The 21118-nt window shown below is 28.9% G+C and overlaps 1 protein-coding gene across 1 annotated transcript; it reads right to left on the bottom strand.

Annotated features, from left to right (window-relative positions):
• Positions 1-284: 284 nt before the first annotated feature.
• LOC119604780 (membrane-bound alkaline phosphatase-like) lies at positions 285-2155 on the bottom strand. Its single transcript, XM_037957616.1, has 3 exons — positions 1690-2155; positions 612-1623; positions 285-549 (listed from the first exon to the last, which is right to left on the bottom strand). Exons 1-3 carry the CDS (start codon positions 2092-2094, stop codon positions 365-367), a joined length of 1602 nt encoding a protein of 533 aa, XP_037813544.1. The 5' UTR covers positions 2095-2155; the 3' UTR covers positions 285-364.
• Positions 2156-21118: the final 18963 nt, after the last annotated feature.

Below are 21118 nucleotides of genomic sequence, written 5' to 3'. Positions count from 1 at the left end.
ATAAACATTTTATAATAATGCGCCCGATCTTATCGGCCTCTAAGTAGTTCAGTTGGAAATCATTTGATAAGAAATTAGAGAGAGAGAGAATTGTTATCAAGATAAAGTGCCTTGAACTTGAAGAAAGGTCATTCAATACAATTGAAATACAATTATATACAATTTGAAAAAATTCAAATCTTTTAAGCGTTCCTTGTATAATGATCAGTAGTATTGATCATTATAAGGAGTAAACAAATAATTTACTAATTAAGATCTTTAAAGGAGTCGATATTTTGCTTTACCATCTTTCATCATTTATTAATTTTAACTATAATTTACTAATCAAAATAAAAATGTAGAAAAACTTTGAGCTATTCCAAGTTTACTTCTCATCACACATAGTAGGACCATCACCAATACAAGCAGCATAGGCCATTAAATGAGGTATCGTGTTCTGTTGCAAAACACCACTAAATAAATGTTCAAAGGGACCAGAGGCGAAGATGCCTACATCATCTCCCGAATGTTGGCCATCGTTAGACTTTATATAACTAGGATACTCAAAGTCTATAAAAATAGAAGCCATCATATAACTAAAGTTATTTTGATCTTTTAAACCATATACTTACCAGCATCTCTTTTAATATTCTCCAAATCCAAACGATGGCCATTTTCATCTAAATATTGTTGAATACCAATGGGATAATTTAAAGTTGAATATTTCAAACCATATGCATCTGTATCATGTTGATTGAGTCCCAAAATGTCGGTACCTCTACCTGGGTAACCAGATATTGTTAAGGGATGAGCATGATCGGATGATACTACTATAAGTGTATCCAGAGGATCAGTCATTTCCCTTGCTAATTGTATGGCTTTTTCAAATTCCAAAGTTTCATCTAGAGATATGGCAGCCTTAGTATAATGATGAGCAATATCTATTAAACCACCCTCTATGAATATAAAATAACCCTGATCGTTACGCTGTAAAAATTCTAAGGCCACCTTAGTCATTTCCGATAAAGTAGGTTGTTCAAGGGGATCGGCCATTAAATGGTAATCCATCAACTGAGATTGATATACACCCATTATATGTGATACATTATTAACATCAAGTTCCAGCAACTGTTGACGATTGGTGGTAATAATTCCCTCTGGATGCATTTCCTGCCAAGTGGAGAGTAGATTTTTACCATCTTCTCTTATACCCAAATTGCCATGATTGTCACGTATGGTATTGGGTAAGAATTTGGATATGCCACCACCCATTATAACATTAAAATTGCGTCCTGGTTCTTGGGTTATTAATTGTGTTGCCATGTCCATGCATTCGTTAGGATCTTTATTGAATGATTTAACATCGGTATCACTTTCATATAAACGATTGGCTACATGAGCATATAAACCACTAGGACTGGCATGGGTTAGAGTTGTGGTGGTTATAAAACCGGTAGATTTACCAGACTTTTGAGCCCAGGCGGCTATGGAGGAAACATGATTTTTGGGATCCATACTGGCAGTGCAGTTGTTAAACTCTACGTTAGCATTGACCCCTATGGTCACAATATTAGCCTTAACACCACACAAATATGCGGTGGCGGTGCAGGCAGAGTCGGGAACTTGAGCATTGGCGCAATAGGTCTATAAATTAGAATAAATGTAGCGCTTTAAAATTCCTGTTTTTCTCTTTAACTGCCTTCATCTTACCTTACTTAAGCCGGTGAAAGGAAACTTTTCAAAACTCAACACCTCTTCTTCTCCGGTATTACCCTTCCTTTGACCCTTAAGCATACGTGAAGCTGCCACTGTACTCAAAGACATGCCATCACCCAAAAAGAATATAACATTTTTAGCTTTATTCATATTTAGCTTTTGCTTTTTCAAATTCTGCTCCAATTCCTTGCGTGCTAAATTTCTCCAAAATTCTGGATCCTTCTCCGCTTCAGGTGTACATTTACCCAAACCAATATCTTCAAGAAGAGCTCGTCCTAAATGCTGACCCGTCAACTTTCTAACATTATGAAATTCTTCATCAGATATGACATGTCCTTGTAAACTTTGGACTAGCATCAAAGCGTTTAGCGCCAACACAATTAGTTTAACCAACATCATTGTTTTAGAGCGAGTTTGTGTTCAGTGTTTATTTCAAAATTTTACACTGAACTGAAAGTATTACAGTTAATTATCATGATTTTATATATCAGGAAAATAAATTTCCTGAGACAATGTTAATGTTTATGATAGTGATAATTAAATGTGTTCAGTATTCGTATCTTTATAGTGTTTAATATTTTAGACTTGAACGTATAAAGAGGGTGGGTGCATCTCAAGCATATAATGATTATAGACATACGTAGTATAAGATAATAACAATTCTGAATGCTTCACATGTGCATATTACAGTGCATTACTCTTTAAAATTTGTTTAAGTTAGTTCGCCAGTTTATAATCACCCAAACCTTCGATTCTTACTAGGAAATGAAAGTGATCACAGATTTTCATTGTTTAACTCTATCTCTTATAGTATCCAAGATACGTTTTCACTTAAAATATCGATTTTATATGGGAAATGAAAGTGATCACAGATTTTCATTGTCTTGGCTCTATCTCTTATAGTTTCCAAGATAAATGGACTTTTATGTTTTCACTCAAAAAATGGATTTTATATGGGAAATGAAAAGTGATCACAGATTTTCATTGTTTTGGCTCTATCTCTTATAGTTTCCAAAATAAATGGACTTTTATGTTTTCACTCAAAAAATGGATTTTATATGGGAAATGAAAGTGATCACAGATTTTCATTGTTTCGGCTCTATCTCTTATAGTTTCCAAGATAAATGGACTTTTATGTTTTCACTCATAAAATGGATTTTATATGGGAAATGAAAGTGATCACAGATTTTCATTGTTTTGGCTCTATCTCTTATAGTTTCCTAAGATAAATGGACTTTTATGTTTTCACTCAAAATATGGATTTTATATGGGAAATGAAAGTGATCACAGATTTTCATTGTTTTGGCTCTATCTCTTATAGTTTCCTAAGATAAATGGACTTTTATGTTTTCACTCAAAAATATCGATTTATATGGGAAATGAAAGTGATCACAGATTTTCATTGTTTTGGCTCTATCTCTTATAGTTTCCAAGATAAATAGACTTTTATGTTTTCACTCAAAAAAATAGATTTTATATGGGAAATGAAAGTGATCACAGATTTTCATTGTTTTGGCTCTATCTCTTATAATTTCCAAGATAAATGGACTTTTATGTTTTCATTAAAAAAATGGATTTTATATGGGAAATGAAAGTGATCACAGATTTTCATTGTTTTGGCTCTATCTCTTATAGTTTCCAAGATAAATGGACTTTTATGTTTTCACTCAAAAAATGGATTTTATATGGGAAATGAAAGTGATCACAGATTTTCATTGTTTTGGCTCTATCTCTTATAGTTTCCAAGATAAATAGACTTTTATGTTTTCACTCAAAAAATAGGATTTTATATGGGAAATGAAAGTGATCACAGATTTTCATTGTTTTGGCTCTATCTCTTATAGTTTCCAAGATAAATGGACTTTTATGTTTTCACTCAAAAAAATGGATTTTATATGGGAAATGAAGTGATCACAGATTTTCATTGTTTTGGCTCTATCTCTTATAGTTTCCAAGATAAATGGACTTTTATGTTTTCACTTAAAAATATCGATTTTATATGGGAAATGAAGTGATCACAGATTTTCATTGTTTTGGCTCTATCTCTTATAGTTTCCAAGATAAATGGACTTTTATGTTTTCACTTAAAAAATAGCGATTTATATGGGAAATGAAAGGTGATCACAGATTTTCATTGTTTTGGCTCTATCTCTTATAGTTTCCAAGATAAATGGACTTTTATGTTTTCACTCAAAAAATGGATTTTATATGGGAAATGAAAGTGATCACAGATTTTCATTGTTTTGGCTCTATCTCTTATAGTTTCCAAGATAAATGGACTTTTATGTTTTCACTCAAAAATATGGATTTATATGGGAAATGAAAGTGATCACAGATTTTCATTGTTTTGGCTCTATCTCTTATAGTTTCCAAGATAAATGGACTTTTATGTTTTCACTTCAAAATATCGATTTATATGGGAAATGAAAGTGATCACAGATTTTCATTGTTTTGGCTCTATCTCTTATAGTTTCCAAGATAAATGGACTTTTATGTTTTCACTCAAAATATCGATTTAATATGGGAAATGAAAGTGATCACAGATTTTCATTGTTTTGGCTCTATCTCTTATAGTTTCCAAGATAAATGGACTTTTATGTTTTCACTCAAAATATCGATTTATATGGGAAATGAAAGTGATCACAGATTTTCATTGTTTTGGCTCTATCTCTTATAGTTTCCAAGATAAATGGACTTTTATGTTTTCACTCAAAATATCGATTTTATATGGGAAATGAAAGTGATCACAGATTTTCATTGTTTTGGCTCTATCTCTTATAGTTTCCAAGATAAATGGACTTTTATGTTTTCACTCAAAATATCGATTTTATATGGGAAATGAAAGTGATCACAGATTTTCATTGTTTTGGCTCTATCTCTTATAGTTTCCAAGATAAATGGACTTTTATGTTTTCACTCAAAAATATGGATTTTATATGGGAAATGAAAGTGATCACAGATTTTCATTGTTTTGGCTCTATCTCTTATAGTTTCCAAGATAAATGGACTTTTATGTTTTCACTCAAAATATCGATTTTATATGGGAAATGAAAGTGATCACAGATTTTCATTGTTTTGGCTCTATCTCTTATAGTTTCCAAGATAAATGGACTTTTATGTTTTCACTCAAAATATGGATTTTATATGGGAAATGAAAGTGATCACAGATTTTCATTGTTTTGGCTCTATCTCTTATAGTTTCCAAGATAAATGGACTTTTATGTTTTCACTCAAAAATATCGATTTTATATGGGAAATGAAAGTGATCACAGATTTTCATTGTTTTGGCTCTATCTCTTATAGTTTCCAAGATAAATGGACTTTTATGTTTTCACTCAAAATATCGATTTTATATGGGAAATGAAAGTGATCACAGATTTTCATTGTTTTGGCTCTATCTCTTATAGTTTCCAAGATAAATGGACTTTTATGTTTTCACTCAAAATATCGATTTTATATGGGAAATGAAAGTGATCACAGATTTTCATTGTTTTGGCTCTATCTCTTATAGTTTCCAAGATAAATGGACTTTTATGTTTTCACTCAAAATATCGGATTTTATATGGGAAATGAAAGTGATCACAGATTTTCATTGTTTTGGCTCTATCTCTTATAGTTTCCAAGATAAATGGACTTTTATGTTTTCACTCAAAATATCGATTTTATATGGGAAATGAAAGTGATCACAGATTTTCATTGTTTTGGCTCTATCTCTTATAGTTTCCAAGATAAATGGACTTTTATGTTTTCACTTAAAAATATCGATTTTATATGGGAAATGAAAGTGATCACAGATTTTCATTGTTTTGGCTCTATCTCTTATAGTTTCCAAGATAAATGGACTTTTATGTTTTCACTCAAAATATCGATTTATATGGGAAATGAAAGTGATCACAGATTTTCATTGTTTTGGCTCTATCTCTTATAGTTTCCAAGATAAATGGACTTTTATGTTTTCACTCAAAATATCGATTTTATATGGGAAATGAAAGTGATCACAGATTTTCATTGTTTTGGCTCTATCTCTTATAGTTTCCAAGATAAATGGACTTTTATGTTTTCACTCAAAATATCGGATTTTATATGGGAAATGAAAGTGATCACAGATTTTCATTGTTTTGGCTCTATCTCTTATAGTTTCCAAGATAAATGGACTTTTATGTTTTCACTCAAAAATATCGGATTTTATATGGGAAATGAAAGTGATCACAGATTTTCATTGTTTTGGCTCTATCTCTTATAGTTTCCAAGATAAATGGACTTTTATGTTTTCACTCAAAATATCGATTTTATATGGGAAATGAAAGTGATCACAGATTTTCATTGTTTTGGCTCTATCTCTTATAGTTTCCAAGATAAATGGACTTTTATGTTTTCACTCAAAAATGGATTTTATATGGGAAATGAAAGTGATCACAGATTTTCATTGTTTTGGCTCTATCTCTTATAGTTTCCAAGATAAATGGACTTTTATGTTTTCACTCAAAAATATCGATTTTATATGGGAAATGAAAGTGATCACAGATTTTCATTGTTTTGGCTCTATCTCTTATAGTTTCCAAGATAAATGGACTTTTATGTTTTCACTCAAAATATCGATTTTATATGGGAAATGAAAGTGATCACAGATTTTCATTGTTTTGGCTCTATCTCTTATAGTTTCCAAGATAAATGGACTTTTATGTTTTCACTTAAAAATATCGATTTATATGGGAAATGAAAGTGATCACAGATTTTCATTGTTTTGGCTCTATCTCTTATAGTTTCCAAGATAAATGGACTTTTATGTTTTCACTCAAAATATCGATTTTATATGGGAAATGAAAGTGATCACAGATTTTCATTGTTTTGGCTCTATCTCTTATAGTTTCCAAGATAAATGGACTTTTATGTTTTCACTCAAAATATCGATTTTATATGGGAAATGAAAGTGATCACAGATTTTCATTGTTTTGGCTCTATCTCTTATAGTTTCCAAGATAAATGGACTTTTATGTTTTCACTCAAAAAATGGATTTTATATGGGAAAATGAAAGTGATCACAGATTTTCATTGTTTTGGCTCTATCTCTTATAGTTTCCAAGATAAATGGACTTTTATGTTTTCACTCAAAAATGGATTTTATATGGGAAATGAAGTGATCACAGATTTTCATTGTTTTGGCTCTATCTCTTATAGTTTCCAAGATAAATGGACTTTTATGTTTTCACTCAAAATATCGATTTTATATGGGAAATGAAAGTGATCACAGATTTTCATTGTTTTGGCTCTATCTCTTATAGTTTCCAAGATAAATGGACTTTTATGTTTTCACTCAAAATATCGATTTTATATGGGAAATGAAAGTGATCACAGATTTTCATTGTTTTGGCTCTATCTCTTATAGTTTCCAAGATAAATGGACTTTTATGTTTTCACTCAAAATATCGATTTTATATGGGAAATGAAAGTGATCACAGATTTTCATTGTTTTGGCTCTATCTCTTATAGTTTCCAAGATAAATGGACTTTTATGTTTTCACTCAAAATATCGATTTATATGGGAAATGAAAGTGATCACAGATTTTCATTGTTTTGGCTCTATCTCTTATAGTTTCCAAGATAAATGGACTTTTATGTTTTCACTCAAAATATCGATTTTATATGGGAAATGAAAGTGATCACAGATTTTCATTGTTTTGGCTCTATCTCTTATAGTTTCCAAGATAAATGGACTTTTATGTTTTCACTCAAAAATATCGATTTTATATGGGAAATGAAAGTGATCACAGATTTTCATTGTTTTGGCTCTATCTCTTATAGTTTCCAAGATAAATGGACTTTTATGTTTTCACTCAAAATATCGATTTTATATGGGAAATGAAAGTGATCACAGATTTTCATTGTTTTGGCTCTATCTCTTATAGTTTCCAAGATAAATGGACTTTTATGTTTTCACTCAAAATATCGATTTTATATGGGAAATGAAAGTGATCACAGATTTTCATTGTTTTGGCTCTATCTCTTATAGTTTCCAAGATAAATGGACTTTTATGTTTTCACTCAAAATATCGATTTTATATGGGAAATGAAAGTGATCACAGATTTTCATTGTTTTGGCTCTATCTCTTATAGTTTCCAAGATAAATGGACTTTTATGTTTTCACTCAAAATATCGATTTTATATGGGAAATGAAAGTGATCACAGATTTTCATTGTTTTGGCTCTATCTCTTATAGTTTCCAAGATAAATGGACTTTTATGTTTTCACTCAAAATATCGATTTTATATGGGAAATGAAAGTGATCACAGATTTTCATTGTTTTGGCTCTATCTCTTATAGTTTCCAAGATAAATGGACTTTTATGTTTTCACTCAAAATATCGATTTTATATGGAAATGAAAGTGATCACAGATTTTCATTGTTTTGGCTCTATCTCTTATAGTTTCCAAGATAAATGGACTTTTATGTTTTCACTAAAAAATGGATTTTATATGGGAAATGAAAGTGATCACAGATTTTCATTGTTTTGGCTCTATCTCTTATAGTTTCCAAGATAAATGGACTTTTATGTTTTCACTCAAAATATCGATTTTATATGGGAAATGAAAGTGATCACAGATTTTCATTGTTTTGGCTCTATCTCTTATAGTTTCCAAGATAAATGGACTTTTATGTTTTCACTCAAAATATCGATTTTATATGGGAAATGAAGTGATCACAGATTTTCATTGTTTTGGCTCTATCTCTTATAGTTTTCCAAGATAAATGGACTTTTATGTTTTCACTCAAAATATCGATTTTATATGGGAAATGAAAGTGATCACAGATTTTCATTGTTTTGGCTCTATCTCTTATAGTTTCCAAGATAAATGGACTTTTATGTTTTCACTCAAAATATCGATTTTATATGGGAAATGAAAGTGATCACAGATTTTCATTGTTTTGGCTCTATCTCTTATAGTTTCCAAGATAAATGGACTTTTATGTTTTCACTCAAAATATCGATTTTATATGGGAAATGAAAGTGATCACAGATTTTCATTGTTTTGGCTCTATCTCTTATAGTTTCCAATATAAATGGACTTTATGTTTTCACATAAAATAATCGGATTTTATATGGGAAATGAAAGTGATCACAGATTTTCATTGTTTTGGCTCTATCTCTTATAGTTTCCAAGATAAATGGACTTTTATGTTTTCACTCAAAATATCGATTTTATATGGGAAATGAAAGTGATCACAGATTTTCATTGTTTTGGCTCTATCTCTTATAGTTTCCAAGATAAATGGACTTTTATGTTTTCACTCAAAATATCGATTTTATATGGGAAATGAAAGTGATCACAGATTTTCATTGTTTTGGCTCTATCTCGTATAGTTTTCCAAGATAAATGGACTTTTATGTTTTCACTCAAAATATCGATTTTATATGGGAAATGAAAGTGATCACAGATTTTCATTGTTTTGGCTCTATCTCTTATAGTTTCCAAGATAAATGGACTTTTATTTTTTCACTCAAAATATCGATTTTATATGGGAAATGAAAGTGATCACAGATTTTCATTGTTTTGGCTCTATCTCTTATAGTTTCCAAGATAAATGGACTTTTATGTTTTCACTCAAAATATCGATTTTATATGGGAAATGAAAGTGATCACAGATTTTCATTGTTTTGGCTCTATCTCTTATAGTTTCCAAGATAAATGGACTTTTATTTTTTCACTCAAAATATCGATTTTAATATGGGAAATGAAAGTGATCACAGATTTTAATTGTTTTTGGCTCTATCTCTTATAGATTCCAAGATAAATGGACTTTTATTTTTTCACTCAAAATATCGATTTTATATGGGAAATGAAAGTGATCACAGATTTTCATTGTTTTGGCTCTATCTCTTATAGTTTCCAAGATAAATGGACTTTTATGTTTTCACATAAAAAATGGATTTTAATGGGAAATGAAAGTGATCACAGATTTTCATTGTTTTGGCTCTATCTCTTATAGTTCCAAGATAAATGGACTTTTATGTTTTCACTCAAAATATCGATTTTATATGGGAAATGAAAGTGATCACAGATTTTCATTGTTTTGGCTCTATCTCTTAATAGTTTCCAAGATAAATGGTCTTTTATGTTTTTCACTCAAAATATCGATTTTATATGGGAAATGAAAGTGATCACAGATTTTCATTGTTTTGGCTCTATCTCTTATAGTTTCCAAGATAAATGGACTTTTATGTTTTCACTCAAAATATCGATTTTATATGGGAAATGAAAGTGATCACAGATTTTCATTGTTTTGGCTCTATCTCTTATAGTTTCCAAGATAAATGGACTTTTATGTTTTCACTCAAAAATCGATTTTATATGGGAAATGAGAGTGATCACAGATTTTCATTGTTTTGGCTCTATCTCTTATAGTTTCCAAGATAAATGGACTTTTATGTTTTCACTCAAAATATCGATTTTATATGGGAAATGAAAGTGATCACAGATTTTCATTGTTTTGGCTCTATCTCTTATAGTTTTCCAAGATAAATGGACTTTTATGTTTTCACTCAAAATATCGATTTTATATGGGAAATGAAAGTGATCACAGATTTTCATTGTTTTGGCTCTATCTCTTATAGTTTCCAAGATAAATGGACTTTTATGTTTTCACTCAAAATATCGATTTTATATGGGAAATGAAAGTGATCACAGATTTTCATTGTTTTGGCTCTATCTCTTATAGTTTCCAAGATAAATGGACTTTTATGTTTTCACTCAAAAATATCGATTTTATATGGGAAATGAAAGTGATCACAGATTTTCATTGTTTTGGCTCTATCTCTTATAGTTTCCAAGATAAATGGACTTTTATGTTTTCACTCAAAATATCGATTTTATATGGGAAATGAAAGTGATCACAGATTTTCATTGTTTTGGCTCTATCTCGTATAGTTTTCAAGATAAATGGACTTTTATGTTTTCACTCAAAATATCGATTTTATATGGGAAATGAAAGTGATCACAGATTTTCATTGTTTTGGCTCTATCTCGTATAGTTTTCAAGATAAATGGACTTTTATGTTTTCACTCAAAATATCGATTTTATATGGGAAATGAAAGTGATCACAGATTTTCATTGTTTTGGCTCTATCTCTTATAGTTTCCAAGATAAATGGACTTTTATGTTTTCACTCAAAATATCGATTTTATATGGGAAATGAAAGTGATCACAGATTTTCATTTGTTTTGGCTCTATCTCTTATAGTTTCCAAGATAAATGGACTTTTATGTTTTCACTCAAAATATCGATTTTATATGGGAAATGAAAGTGATCACAGATTTTCATTGTTTTGGCTCTATCTCTTATAGTTTCCATGATAAATGGACTTTTATGTTTTCACTCAAAATATCGATTTTATATGGGAAATGAAAGTGATCACAGATTTTCATTGTTTTGGCTCTATCTCTTATAGTTTCCAAGATAAATGGACTTTTATATTTTCACTCAAAATATCGATTTTATATGGGAAATGAAAATGATCACAGATTTTCATTGTTTTGGCTCTATCTCTTATAGTTTCCAAGATAAATGGACTTTTATGTTTTCACTCAAAATATCGATTTTATATGGGAAATGAAAGTGATCACAGATTTTCATTGTTTTAGGCTCTATCTCTTATAGTTTCCAAGATAAATGGACTTTTATGTTTTCACATAAAAAATGGATTTTAATGGGAAATGAAAGTGATCACAGATTTTCATTGTTTTGGCTCTATCTCGTATAGTTTTCAAGATAAATGGACTTTTATGTTTTCACTCAAAATATCGATTTTATATGGGAAATGAAAGTGATCACAGATTTTCATTGTTTTGGCTCTATCTCTTATAGTTTCCAAGATAAATGGACTTTTATGTTTTCACCCAAAAATGTATTTTGTATGGGAAATGAGAGTGATCACAGATTTTCATTGTTTTGGCTCTATCTCGTATAGTTTTCAAGATAAATGGACTTTTATGTTTTCACTCAAAATATCGATTTTATATGGGAAATGAAAGTGATCACAGATTTTCATTGTTTTGGCTGTATCTCTTATAGTTTCCAAGATAAATGGACTTTTATATTTTCACTCAAAATATCGATTTTATATGGGAAATGAAAGTGATCACAGATTTTCATTGTTTTGGCTCTATCTCTTATAGTTTCCAAGATAAATGGACTTTTATGTTTTCACTCAAAATATCGATTTTATATGGGAAATGAAAGTGATCACAGATTTTCATTGTTTTGGCTCTATCTCTTATAGTTTCCAATATAAATGGACTATTATGTTTTCACATAAAAATGGATTTTAAATGGGAAATGAAAGTGATCACAGATTTTCATTGTTTTGGCTCTATCTCGTATAGTTTTCAAGATAAATGGACTTTTATGTTTTCACTCAAAATATCGATTTTATATGGGAAATGAAAGCGATCACAGATTTTCATTGTTTTGGCTCTATCTCTTATAGTTTCCAAGATAAATGGACTTTTATGTTTTCACCCAAAAATGTATTTTGTATGGGAAATGAGAGTGATCACAGATTTTCATTGTTTTGGCTCTATCTCTTATAGTTTTCAAGATAAATGGACTTTTATGTTTTCACTCAAAATATCGATTTTATATGGGAAATGAAAGTGATCACAGATTTTCATTGTTTTGGCTCTATCTCTTATAGATTCCAAGATAAATGGACTTTTATTTTTTCACTCAAAATATCGATTTTATATGGGAAATGAAAGTGATCACAGATTTTCATTGTTTTGGCTCTATCTCTTATAGTTTCCAAGATAAATGGACTTTTATATTTTCGCTCAAAATATCGATTTTATATGGGAAATGAAAGTGATCACAGATTTTCATTGTTTTGGCTCTATCCTTATAGATTCCAAGATAAATGGACTTTTATTTTTTCACTCAAAATATCGATTTTATATGGGAAATGAAAGTGATCACAGATTTTCATTGTTTTGGCTCTATCTCTTATAGTTTCCAAGATAAATGGACTTTTATGTTTTCACATAAAAAATGGATTTTAAATGGGAAATGAAAGTGATCACAGATTTTCATTGTTTTGGCTCTATCTCTTATAGTTTCCAAGATAAATGGACTTTTATGTTTTCACTCAAAATATCGATTTTATATGGGAAATGAAAGTGATCACAGATTTTCATTGTTTTGGCTCTATCTCTAAAAGTTTCCAAGATAAATGGTCTTTTATGTTTTCACTCAAAATATCGATTTTATATGGGAAATGAAAGTGATCACAGATTTTCATTGTTTTGGCTCTATCTCTTATAGTTTCCAAGATAAATGGACTTTTATGTTTTCACATAAAAAATGGATTTTAAATGGGAAATGAAAGTGATCACAGATTTTCATTGTTTTGTCTCTATCTCGTATAGTTTTCAAGATAAATGGACTTTTATGTTTTCACTCAAAATATCGATTTTATATGGGAAATGAAAGTGATCACAGATTTTCATTGTTTTGGCTCTATCTCTTATAGTTTCCAAGATAAATGGACTTTTATGTTTTCACTCAAAATATCGATTTTATATGGGAAATGAAAGTGATCACAGATTTTCATTTTTTTGGCTCTATCTCTTATAGTTTCCATGATAAATGGACTTTTATGTTTTCACTCAAAATATCGATTTTATATGGGAAAGTGATCACAGATTTTCATTGTTTTGGCTCTATCTCTTATAGTTTCCAAGATAAATGGACTTTTATGTTTTCAGTCAAAATATCGATTTTATATGGGAAATGAAAGTGATCACAGATTTTCATTGTTTTGGCTCTATCTCTTATAGTTTCCAAGATAAATGGACTTTTATGTTTTCACTCAAAATATCGATTTTATATGGGAAATGAAAGTGATCACAGATTTTCATTGTTTTGGCTCTATCTCTTATAGTTTCCAAGATAAATGGACTTTTATGTTTTCACTCAATATATCGATTTTATATGGGAAATGAAAGTGATCACAGATTTTCATTTTTTTGGCTCTATCTCTTATAGTTTCCATGATAAATGGACTTTTATGTTTTCACTCAAAATATCGATTTCATATGGGAAATGAAAGTGATCACAGATTTTCATTGTTTTGGCTCTATTTATTGTAGTTTCCAAGATAAATAGACTTTTATGTGTTCACTCAAAATATCGATTTTATATGGGAAATGAAAGTGATCACAAATTTTCATTGTTTTGGCCCTATCTCTTATAGTTTCCAAGATAAATGGACTTTTATGTTTTCACTCAAAATATCGATTTTATATGGGAAATGAAAGTGATCACAGATTTTCATTGTTTTGGCTCATATCTTAGTTAGTTAGTTAGTTAGTAGTTAGTTAGTTAGTTAGTTAGTTAGTTAGTTAGTTAGTTAGTTAGTTAGTTAGTTAGTTAGTTAGTTAGTTAGTTAGTAGTTAGTAGTTAGTTAGTTAGTAGTTAGTTAGTTAGTTAGTTAGTTAGTTAGTAGTTAGTTAGTTAGTTAGTTAGTTAGTTAGTTAGTTAGTTAGTAGTTAGTTAGTTAGTTAGTTAGTAGTTAGTTAGTTAGTTAGTTAGTTAGTTAGTTAGTTAGTTAGTTAGTTAGTTAGTTAGTTAGTTAGTTAGTTAGTTAGTTAGTTAGTTCGTTAGTTAGTTAGTTAGTTAGTAGTTAGTAGTTAGTTAGTTAGTTAGTAGTTAGTTAGTTAGTTAGTAGTTAGTTAGTTAGTTAGTTAGTAGTTAGTAGTAGTTAGTTAGTTAGTTAGTTGTAGTTAGTTAGTTAGTTAGTTAGTTAGTTAGTTAGTAGTTAGTTAGTTAGTTAGTTAGTTAGTAGTTAGTTAGGTAGTTAGTTAGTTAGTTAGTTAGTTAGTTAGTAGTAGTAGTTAGTTAGTTAGTTAGTTAGTTAGTTAGTTAGTTAGTTAGTTAGTTAGTTAGTTAGTTAGTTAGTTAGTTAGTAGTTAGTTAGTTAGTTAGTAGTAGTTAGTTAGTTAGAGTAGTTAGTTAGTTAGTTAGTAGTTAGTTAGTTAGTTAGTTAGTTAGTTAGTTAGTTAGTTAGTTAGTTAGTTAGTAGTTAGTTAGTTAGTAGTTAGTTAGTTAGTAGTTAGTTAGTTAGTTAGTTAGTTAGTTAGTTAGTTAGTTAGTTAGTTTAGTTAGTAGTTAGTTAGTTAGTTAGTTAGTTAGTTAGTTAGTTAGTTAGTTAGTTAGTTAGTTAGTTAGTTAGTTAGTTAGTTAGTTAGTTAGTTAGTTAGTTAGTTAGTAGTTAGTTAGTTAGTAGTTAGTTAGTTAGTTAGTAGTTAGTTAGTTAGTTAGTTAGTTAGTTAGTTAGTTAGTAGTTAGTTAGTTAGTTAGTCGTTAGTTAGTTAGTAGTTAGTTAGTTAGTTAGTTAGTTAGTAGTTAGTTAGTTAGTTAGTTAGTTAGTTAGTTAGTTAGTTAGTTAGTTAGTTAGTTAGTTAGTTAGTTAGTAGTTTAGTTAGTTAGTTAGTTAGTAGTTAGTTAGTTAGTTAGTTAGTTAGTTAGTTAGTTAGTTAGTTAGTTAGTTAGTTAGTTAGTTAGTTAGTAGTTAGTTAGTTAGTTAGTTAGTTAGTTAGTTAGTTAGTTAGTTAGTTAGTTAGTTAGTTAGTTAGTTAGTTAGTAGTAGTTAGTTAGTTAGTTAGTTAGTTAGTTAGTTAGTTAGTTAGTTAGTTAAGTTAAGTTAGTAGTTAGTTAGTTAGTTAGTTAGTTGTTAGTTAGTAGTTAGTTAGTTAGTTAGTTAGTTAGTTAGTTAGTTAGTTGAGTTAGTTAGTTAGTTAGTTAGTTAGTTGTTAGTTAGTTAGTAGTTAGTTAGTTAGTTTAGTTAGTAGGTAGTTAATTGTTAGTAAGTTAGTTAGTTAGTAGTTATTTAGTAAGTAGTTAGTTACTATCTATAATTGCCACTTCAATGTTACGATCTTAATCTTTCAACAAAATTAAAATTGAAAATAACAATGGTTTTATTCAATATTTTAAGTTCCATCAATCATTTTTGAAAGTTCGCCAAAAAATCTTAAAATCTGGGAAAAAACTAAAACATGTTTCAAAAAAGTTCTTATTACAAAAAAAAAAAAATTTAAATTTAGACATAAAATACCACTTATGTATGCAATATTTTTTTATAAAAAAACCTAAAAAGAACAAAAAACGTCTATTGTTTTGTGCTGGCATTGTCCCTTTATAGAGCAGCTAAAGAAATAACCGTTACCGGGTATGAGTAGAGACAAGAAAAGGTTTTGAATGATTGGGTTGTAGTGACAATTTTATGCCTAATGGCCACATTAGAACAAAAAAATATGCCACCAACTCAAAAGATGACGAATGAATGAAATGAATGCAAATAATATCAAGCAACCACCATATAAAACAAATCCCCTTAAGAAACTACTCGTACTCCAGCAATTGGCCCACCTCATACTCTTAACTAAGACATCGTTGTAAAGTGAATGTAACGAAAAACTAAATGCAATATAGAATTTCATGTTTGAAAACGAAAGAAGAAAAAAAACAGGACATACAAATTGGACATTCATTCATTCACTCCAATTGTTTGTTGTTAAAAATGTTGAATTGTTTTTGGTGTGTGTGAGTGTGTTTTAGAGGAAAATTATCATGTCACAGCATGTCTAAGTTTTTGTTATGAAAAGCTTTTTCTTTATTTGCAATTTCTAGTTATGTTGAATAAGAAACGAATTACTTAAAGTAAAATTTGATGTTAGTTTACAACAATTGGAAACTAACAAAGCATACAATTTGTTTTTGTAGCAAAGAAATGGTTTTGTTTGTTGTGGCTTAAAATAAGTATGAAGAAATATTTATAGAAAAAGTTTAAAATTTAATACAAGTATTACAAGTATTTATTTAGTTGCATATTTAACTTAGCATTTAGTTATACATATCATACATACAGATAGACATGCATAAGTATATAACTTTTATATCTTTTAATAAACATTACCTTTTCTTGTTGTATTAAAAATGTTGAAATTCTCATTCTACTAACACTCCTGCTATGAAAACGAATAAAATAAAATGAACAAGTATAGTCTAGAAAAATTACTACTGCATTGCATTTTGCAGCCGACAGTTTATGGGCTCATTGGTCTTGCTCTCAATGAAAATGCACTACTATGTACTACGTATGACTATTACTAAAAATACTACTACTAAAAATATACGATTACAGGGATGTTCATGTATTTAGGTAGAGTATAAATGATATCACATGATACACTCTGAATAAATATCAAATAAGATAAGAAGTGTTTTCTAAAGTTTTGTAACTATTAGACCCGAGTTGACCAACTCTAGAGGTTCACCTCAACCTTGACTATGTTGCATTTCATTACAATATTTCTAATAGTTTATGAGATTCCGAACTTTTTACAAAATAAAATGAGATTATCCAAAATAAAGTCTTTCGATATATAAAAAGCTTTTGTTCCAACTTTTGTAAAGCTTTCGTTACAGCTTTTATTAGTCAATAGATTCGGTTTCTTTCAAATTTAATGATTTTGGTAGCACAACTCAGAAGAAAACATTATAAACAACAGCATCCATTAAAATGCCTGAAAAGCTTTTCTTTAAGTGTAACGAAAGCTCTGAAAAACGTTAAAGTAAATAACCACCTACATACCTACTGCCTACAAAAACACAAACACTTCAACCATGATGGTTTGAGAGTGAAAAAGAGCGTCGGAAGAATGAGAGTTTCATTACCATTTCACAATATTTACAACATGAAACATTTCATTTTATGGGTCTCGAAATGAACAAATGACGCTCGTGCCTTAAAGCAGAACAAGCATACATTCACACACTCACATGCAAGGAAGCAAACAAACAAAAAAGGACCTGGATGAGGTTTCGGCTTACAAATATTGTCTTAATATAAACGAACAGACAAACACACACACAATAACTCATTCTCTCGTATTTTGTGCATTTATTCTAACCAAAATAAATATGTAGAAAAATACAAAAACGTACACAGCATTTTAGCAAAAAAAAAAAAAAGTACAAACATCATTCTAGCTACATTTTAAATAAATATTTGCGGGGAATGAGTCAGCTCAAGTGTGTATGAACAATGTGATATGTAGTATGTTGCAAGAGTGATAGGAAGAAGGTAAGTACTACGTATACGTATACTATAGAATTGTTGAGTCTACTAAAATATTTTGGCATTTTGCATAATTTATGAAACAGAATTCATGGTGTAAACACATGCACACACTTCTACACTCAAATGACAAGCACACATACATTCGAGTTTTCCTAAAAAAGTCAATACAACAACAGCAAGCACCTCATTCCTGTACCGATTAGGAACCAGAACAAAGAGGCATTTTAAACTAACCAACCAAACAAACAAACAAACAAACAGCATCAACATGTATCAAATCGAATTTAAGTATTGCTTTGGCAAATTGTGATGTTTACTCTAAAATAATTTTGTTTTTGCACTTTTGTTACCTTCAACTGCAGGCGGGCAAGCAGCACAGGTGTTGAATAGTGTTAAGATGATGGTAAAGCAAACAAAGAAAAACGTTTTACATGTTTTTCTAGGAATCATTGGAGAATTTAGTTTTTTATCTGTATTAGGACCAACTGAAAAAATGTGGGGTCTTTTAACTACTAACTAACTAACTAACTAACTAACTAACTAACTAACTAACTAACTAACTAACTAACTAACTAACTAACTAACTAACTAACTAACTAACTAACTAACTAACTAACTAACTAACTACTAACTAACTAACTAACTAACTAACTAACTAACTAACTAACTAACTAACTAACTAACTAACTAACTAACTAACTAACTAACTAACTAACTAACTAACTAACTAACTAACTAACTAACTAACTAACTAACTAACTAACTAACTAACTAACTAACTAACTAACTAACTAACTAACTAACTAACTAACTAACTAACTAACTAACTAACTAACTAACTAACTAACTAACTAACTAACTAACTAACTAACTAACTAACTAACTAACTAACTAACTAACTAACTAACTAACTAACTAACTAACTAACTAACTAACTAACTAACTAACTAACTAACTAACTAACTAACTAACTAACTAACTAACTAACTAACTAACTAACTAACTAACTAACTAACTAACTAACTAACTAACTAACTAACTAACTAACTAACTAACTAACTAACTAACTAACTAACTAACTAACTAACTAACTAACTAACTAACTAACTAACTAACTAACTAACTAACTAACTAACTAACTAACTAACTAACTAACTAACTAACTAACTAACTAACTAACTAACTAACTAACTAACTAACTAACTAACTTACTTACTTATTAACTAGCAAGAGAGATTTTAAAAACTAATTTCTATAAATTAAGACATTTTTGAAATCTAAAATTTTCTGCGATTTTTTAAGTCTGTGAAAATTTTGTTCTAAAATTTTCAAATAATTTTCTATAAAAAGAGACATTTTCGTAAAAATGTTTATTAAAAAAGAAATTTTCTATAAGAAGAGTTTTTTTTAATTCTGCATAAAAATAGATTTTGAACATTTCTTAAATTTCGTTTGAATATTTAAAAATTTATAAAAGAGAAAATTTTTTAAAATTTCTATAAAAAGATAAATTTATGAAAACTTCCATAAAAAGAGAAAATTAAAAAAAAAATAAAAAAAAAATTCTATAAAAAAAAGAAATTTTTGAAGCAGTTTTCCACAGAAGAGTAATTTTTGAATTAAAAGAGAAATTTTTAATTAAAAGTAAAATTTTCTATAAAAATTAATGAAAATTTTCATAAAAAGAGAAAATTTTTGAAAATTTTCTATAAAAAGAAAAATTATCAAAAACTTTTATAAACGAAAGATTCATTACTAATATATTAACTCGTAGACCTTTCTAAGTTTCTATATTTAAATACTTTCCTAAGCTGCTTATGATTTCTGTTGGTCCCCTTTTTATCTCAATTTCCTTCAATATTTATTTCATGCCCTTTTTTCCTAGAAATAAATATAAATTTCGGTCAGTTACTTGCAGCAAAATAGTATTTATTGGTTGTTTGTTTTTTACCTTTTCGTAGCCACAACAAACAACTTCATTTTGTATTTAATAGTTTTCTACACTTGAACCATTTAGTGGTTGAAAATTTACTTCTTCTGGAGAAAATTTGTTTGGAAATTTATGTGACACTTTAGATGCAATTGATCAAATTAAATAAACATGAATTTGCAGCAGAATGCAGAAGTGGTAAAGATATTAAAAGCAAAATAAGGGAATTTAAATAAATTTATAACAATAAAAGGGTTAAAAAACTGTTTTATTTTTAAAATATGCAGGTTTCTTTCGGAGAGTTAAAAGATAGAAGGAAAATGTTGACTATTTATGGTTTTAACTTATTAATTTAATTTAAAATTATTTGCTATAATAAGTTAAACAATTTAGTTTTTAAATTAAACATTACCTACCGTGCACCTATTTGATATACAACAACTTTTGTCATTTACTCTTTTCTTTTAGACATTTAAGGAAATGTTCATATAAACTGACAGAAATCGGAAGTTATTGTAAAACTTGTTTCAGTAACCAATGTTGCAGTTGTAGTACTATATTGGCTCTGTTGTTTTTGCCACAAATGAAAACTTGTTAAAACCGCAACAGAAAGTTGTTTTTGTTTTATAAAATAAAAGAATTTACAAAAGTTTTGTCGGCTCATATACATACATATATGCGAGAAAAAATGGTATAAAAATAAACATTTAAATTTACATATATATATGTACATACATATGTAACTGGGTCACTCCATTTCAGATATTACGATTTTTTATCAGGTCCTTTGTCAATACCAAATATTTCTGACTAAACATACAAATATTGACATAATTTTTACTTTACTAGGCTCTAACAATCTGACACCTATAGAGAAAATAAACGGCCGGTATTTCGATAAATTATAACAGGAATGTCGGAATGAAGAAGAAAGTTTCTGAATAATAAAAAAATTGTCATTTAAATGCAAAACGACTCCTACACGCAATCACAGTGCGTTAAATATAATAAAGAGCACTGGCTTGAGGTAAACAAAATGAATGGCAGTGCATAAAGATAGTTCTGTAGATATTTTTAACTGGTTTTTACTGATATGAACGCGTAATTCGAGAAAAATAATGCCTTTAAATGAATTTCCTACACTATATATCGTTTATGCAACCATTTATTCATACACTCATTTAAAATGGTGTTTGTTATGCAAATGTAGGGATATCTTTTTGTGTTTTTTATTGTTATTGTCATTCATATGTGAACACAATTTACAGGTAAAATAAAACATTGAGGTGTACATTACATTCATTTACTTTAAGATTGTTGTAAGTCAAAAATGCAAGGTTACGTTTGGACTTTGGCA

This window comes from Lucilia sericata, unplaced genomic scaffold (genome assembly GCF_015586225.1).
Source record: "Lucilia sericata isolate MDLA Ls3-8-SP2 unplaced genomic scaffold, ASM1558622v1 Contig000430F_arrow, whole genome shotgun sequence".
Taxonomy (NCBI): Eukaryota; Metazoa; Arthropoda; class Insecta; order Diptera; family Calliphoridae; genus Lucilia; species Lucilia sericata.
The sequence above is the reverse complement of the archived record's forward strand: the minus strand, read 5'-3'. Positions and strand labels throughout refer to the sequence as shown.

Excerpts from the sequence above, each read along its gene's own strand:
- LOC119604780 (XM_037957616.1), bottom strand. The coding sequence starts at position 2,094 with ATGATGTTGGTTAAACTAATTGTGTTGGCGCTAAACGCTTTGATGCTA. Across the intron at positions 1,624-1,689 it reads CTTTCACCGGCTTAAGTAAG|ACCTATTGCGCCAATGCTCA; the intron begins GTAAGATGAAGG and ends TCTAATTTATAG. Across the intron at positions 550-611 it reads GAATATTAAAAGAGATGCTG|ACTTTGAGTATCCTAGTTAT; the intron begins GTAAGTATATGG and ends CTATTTTTATAG.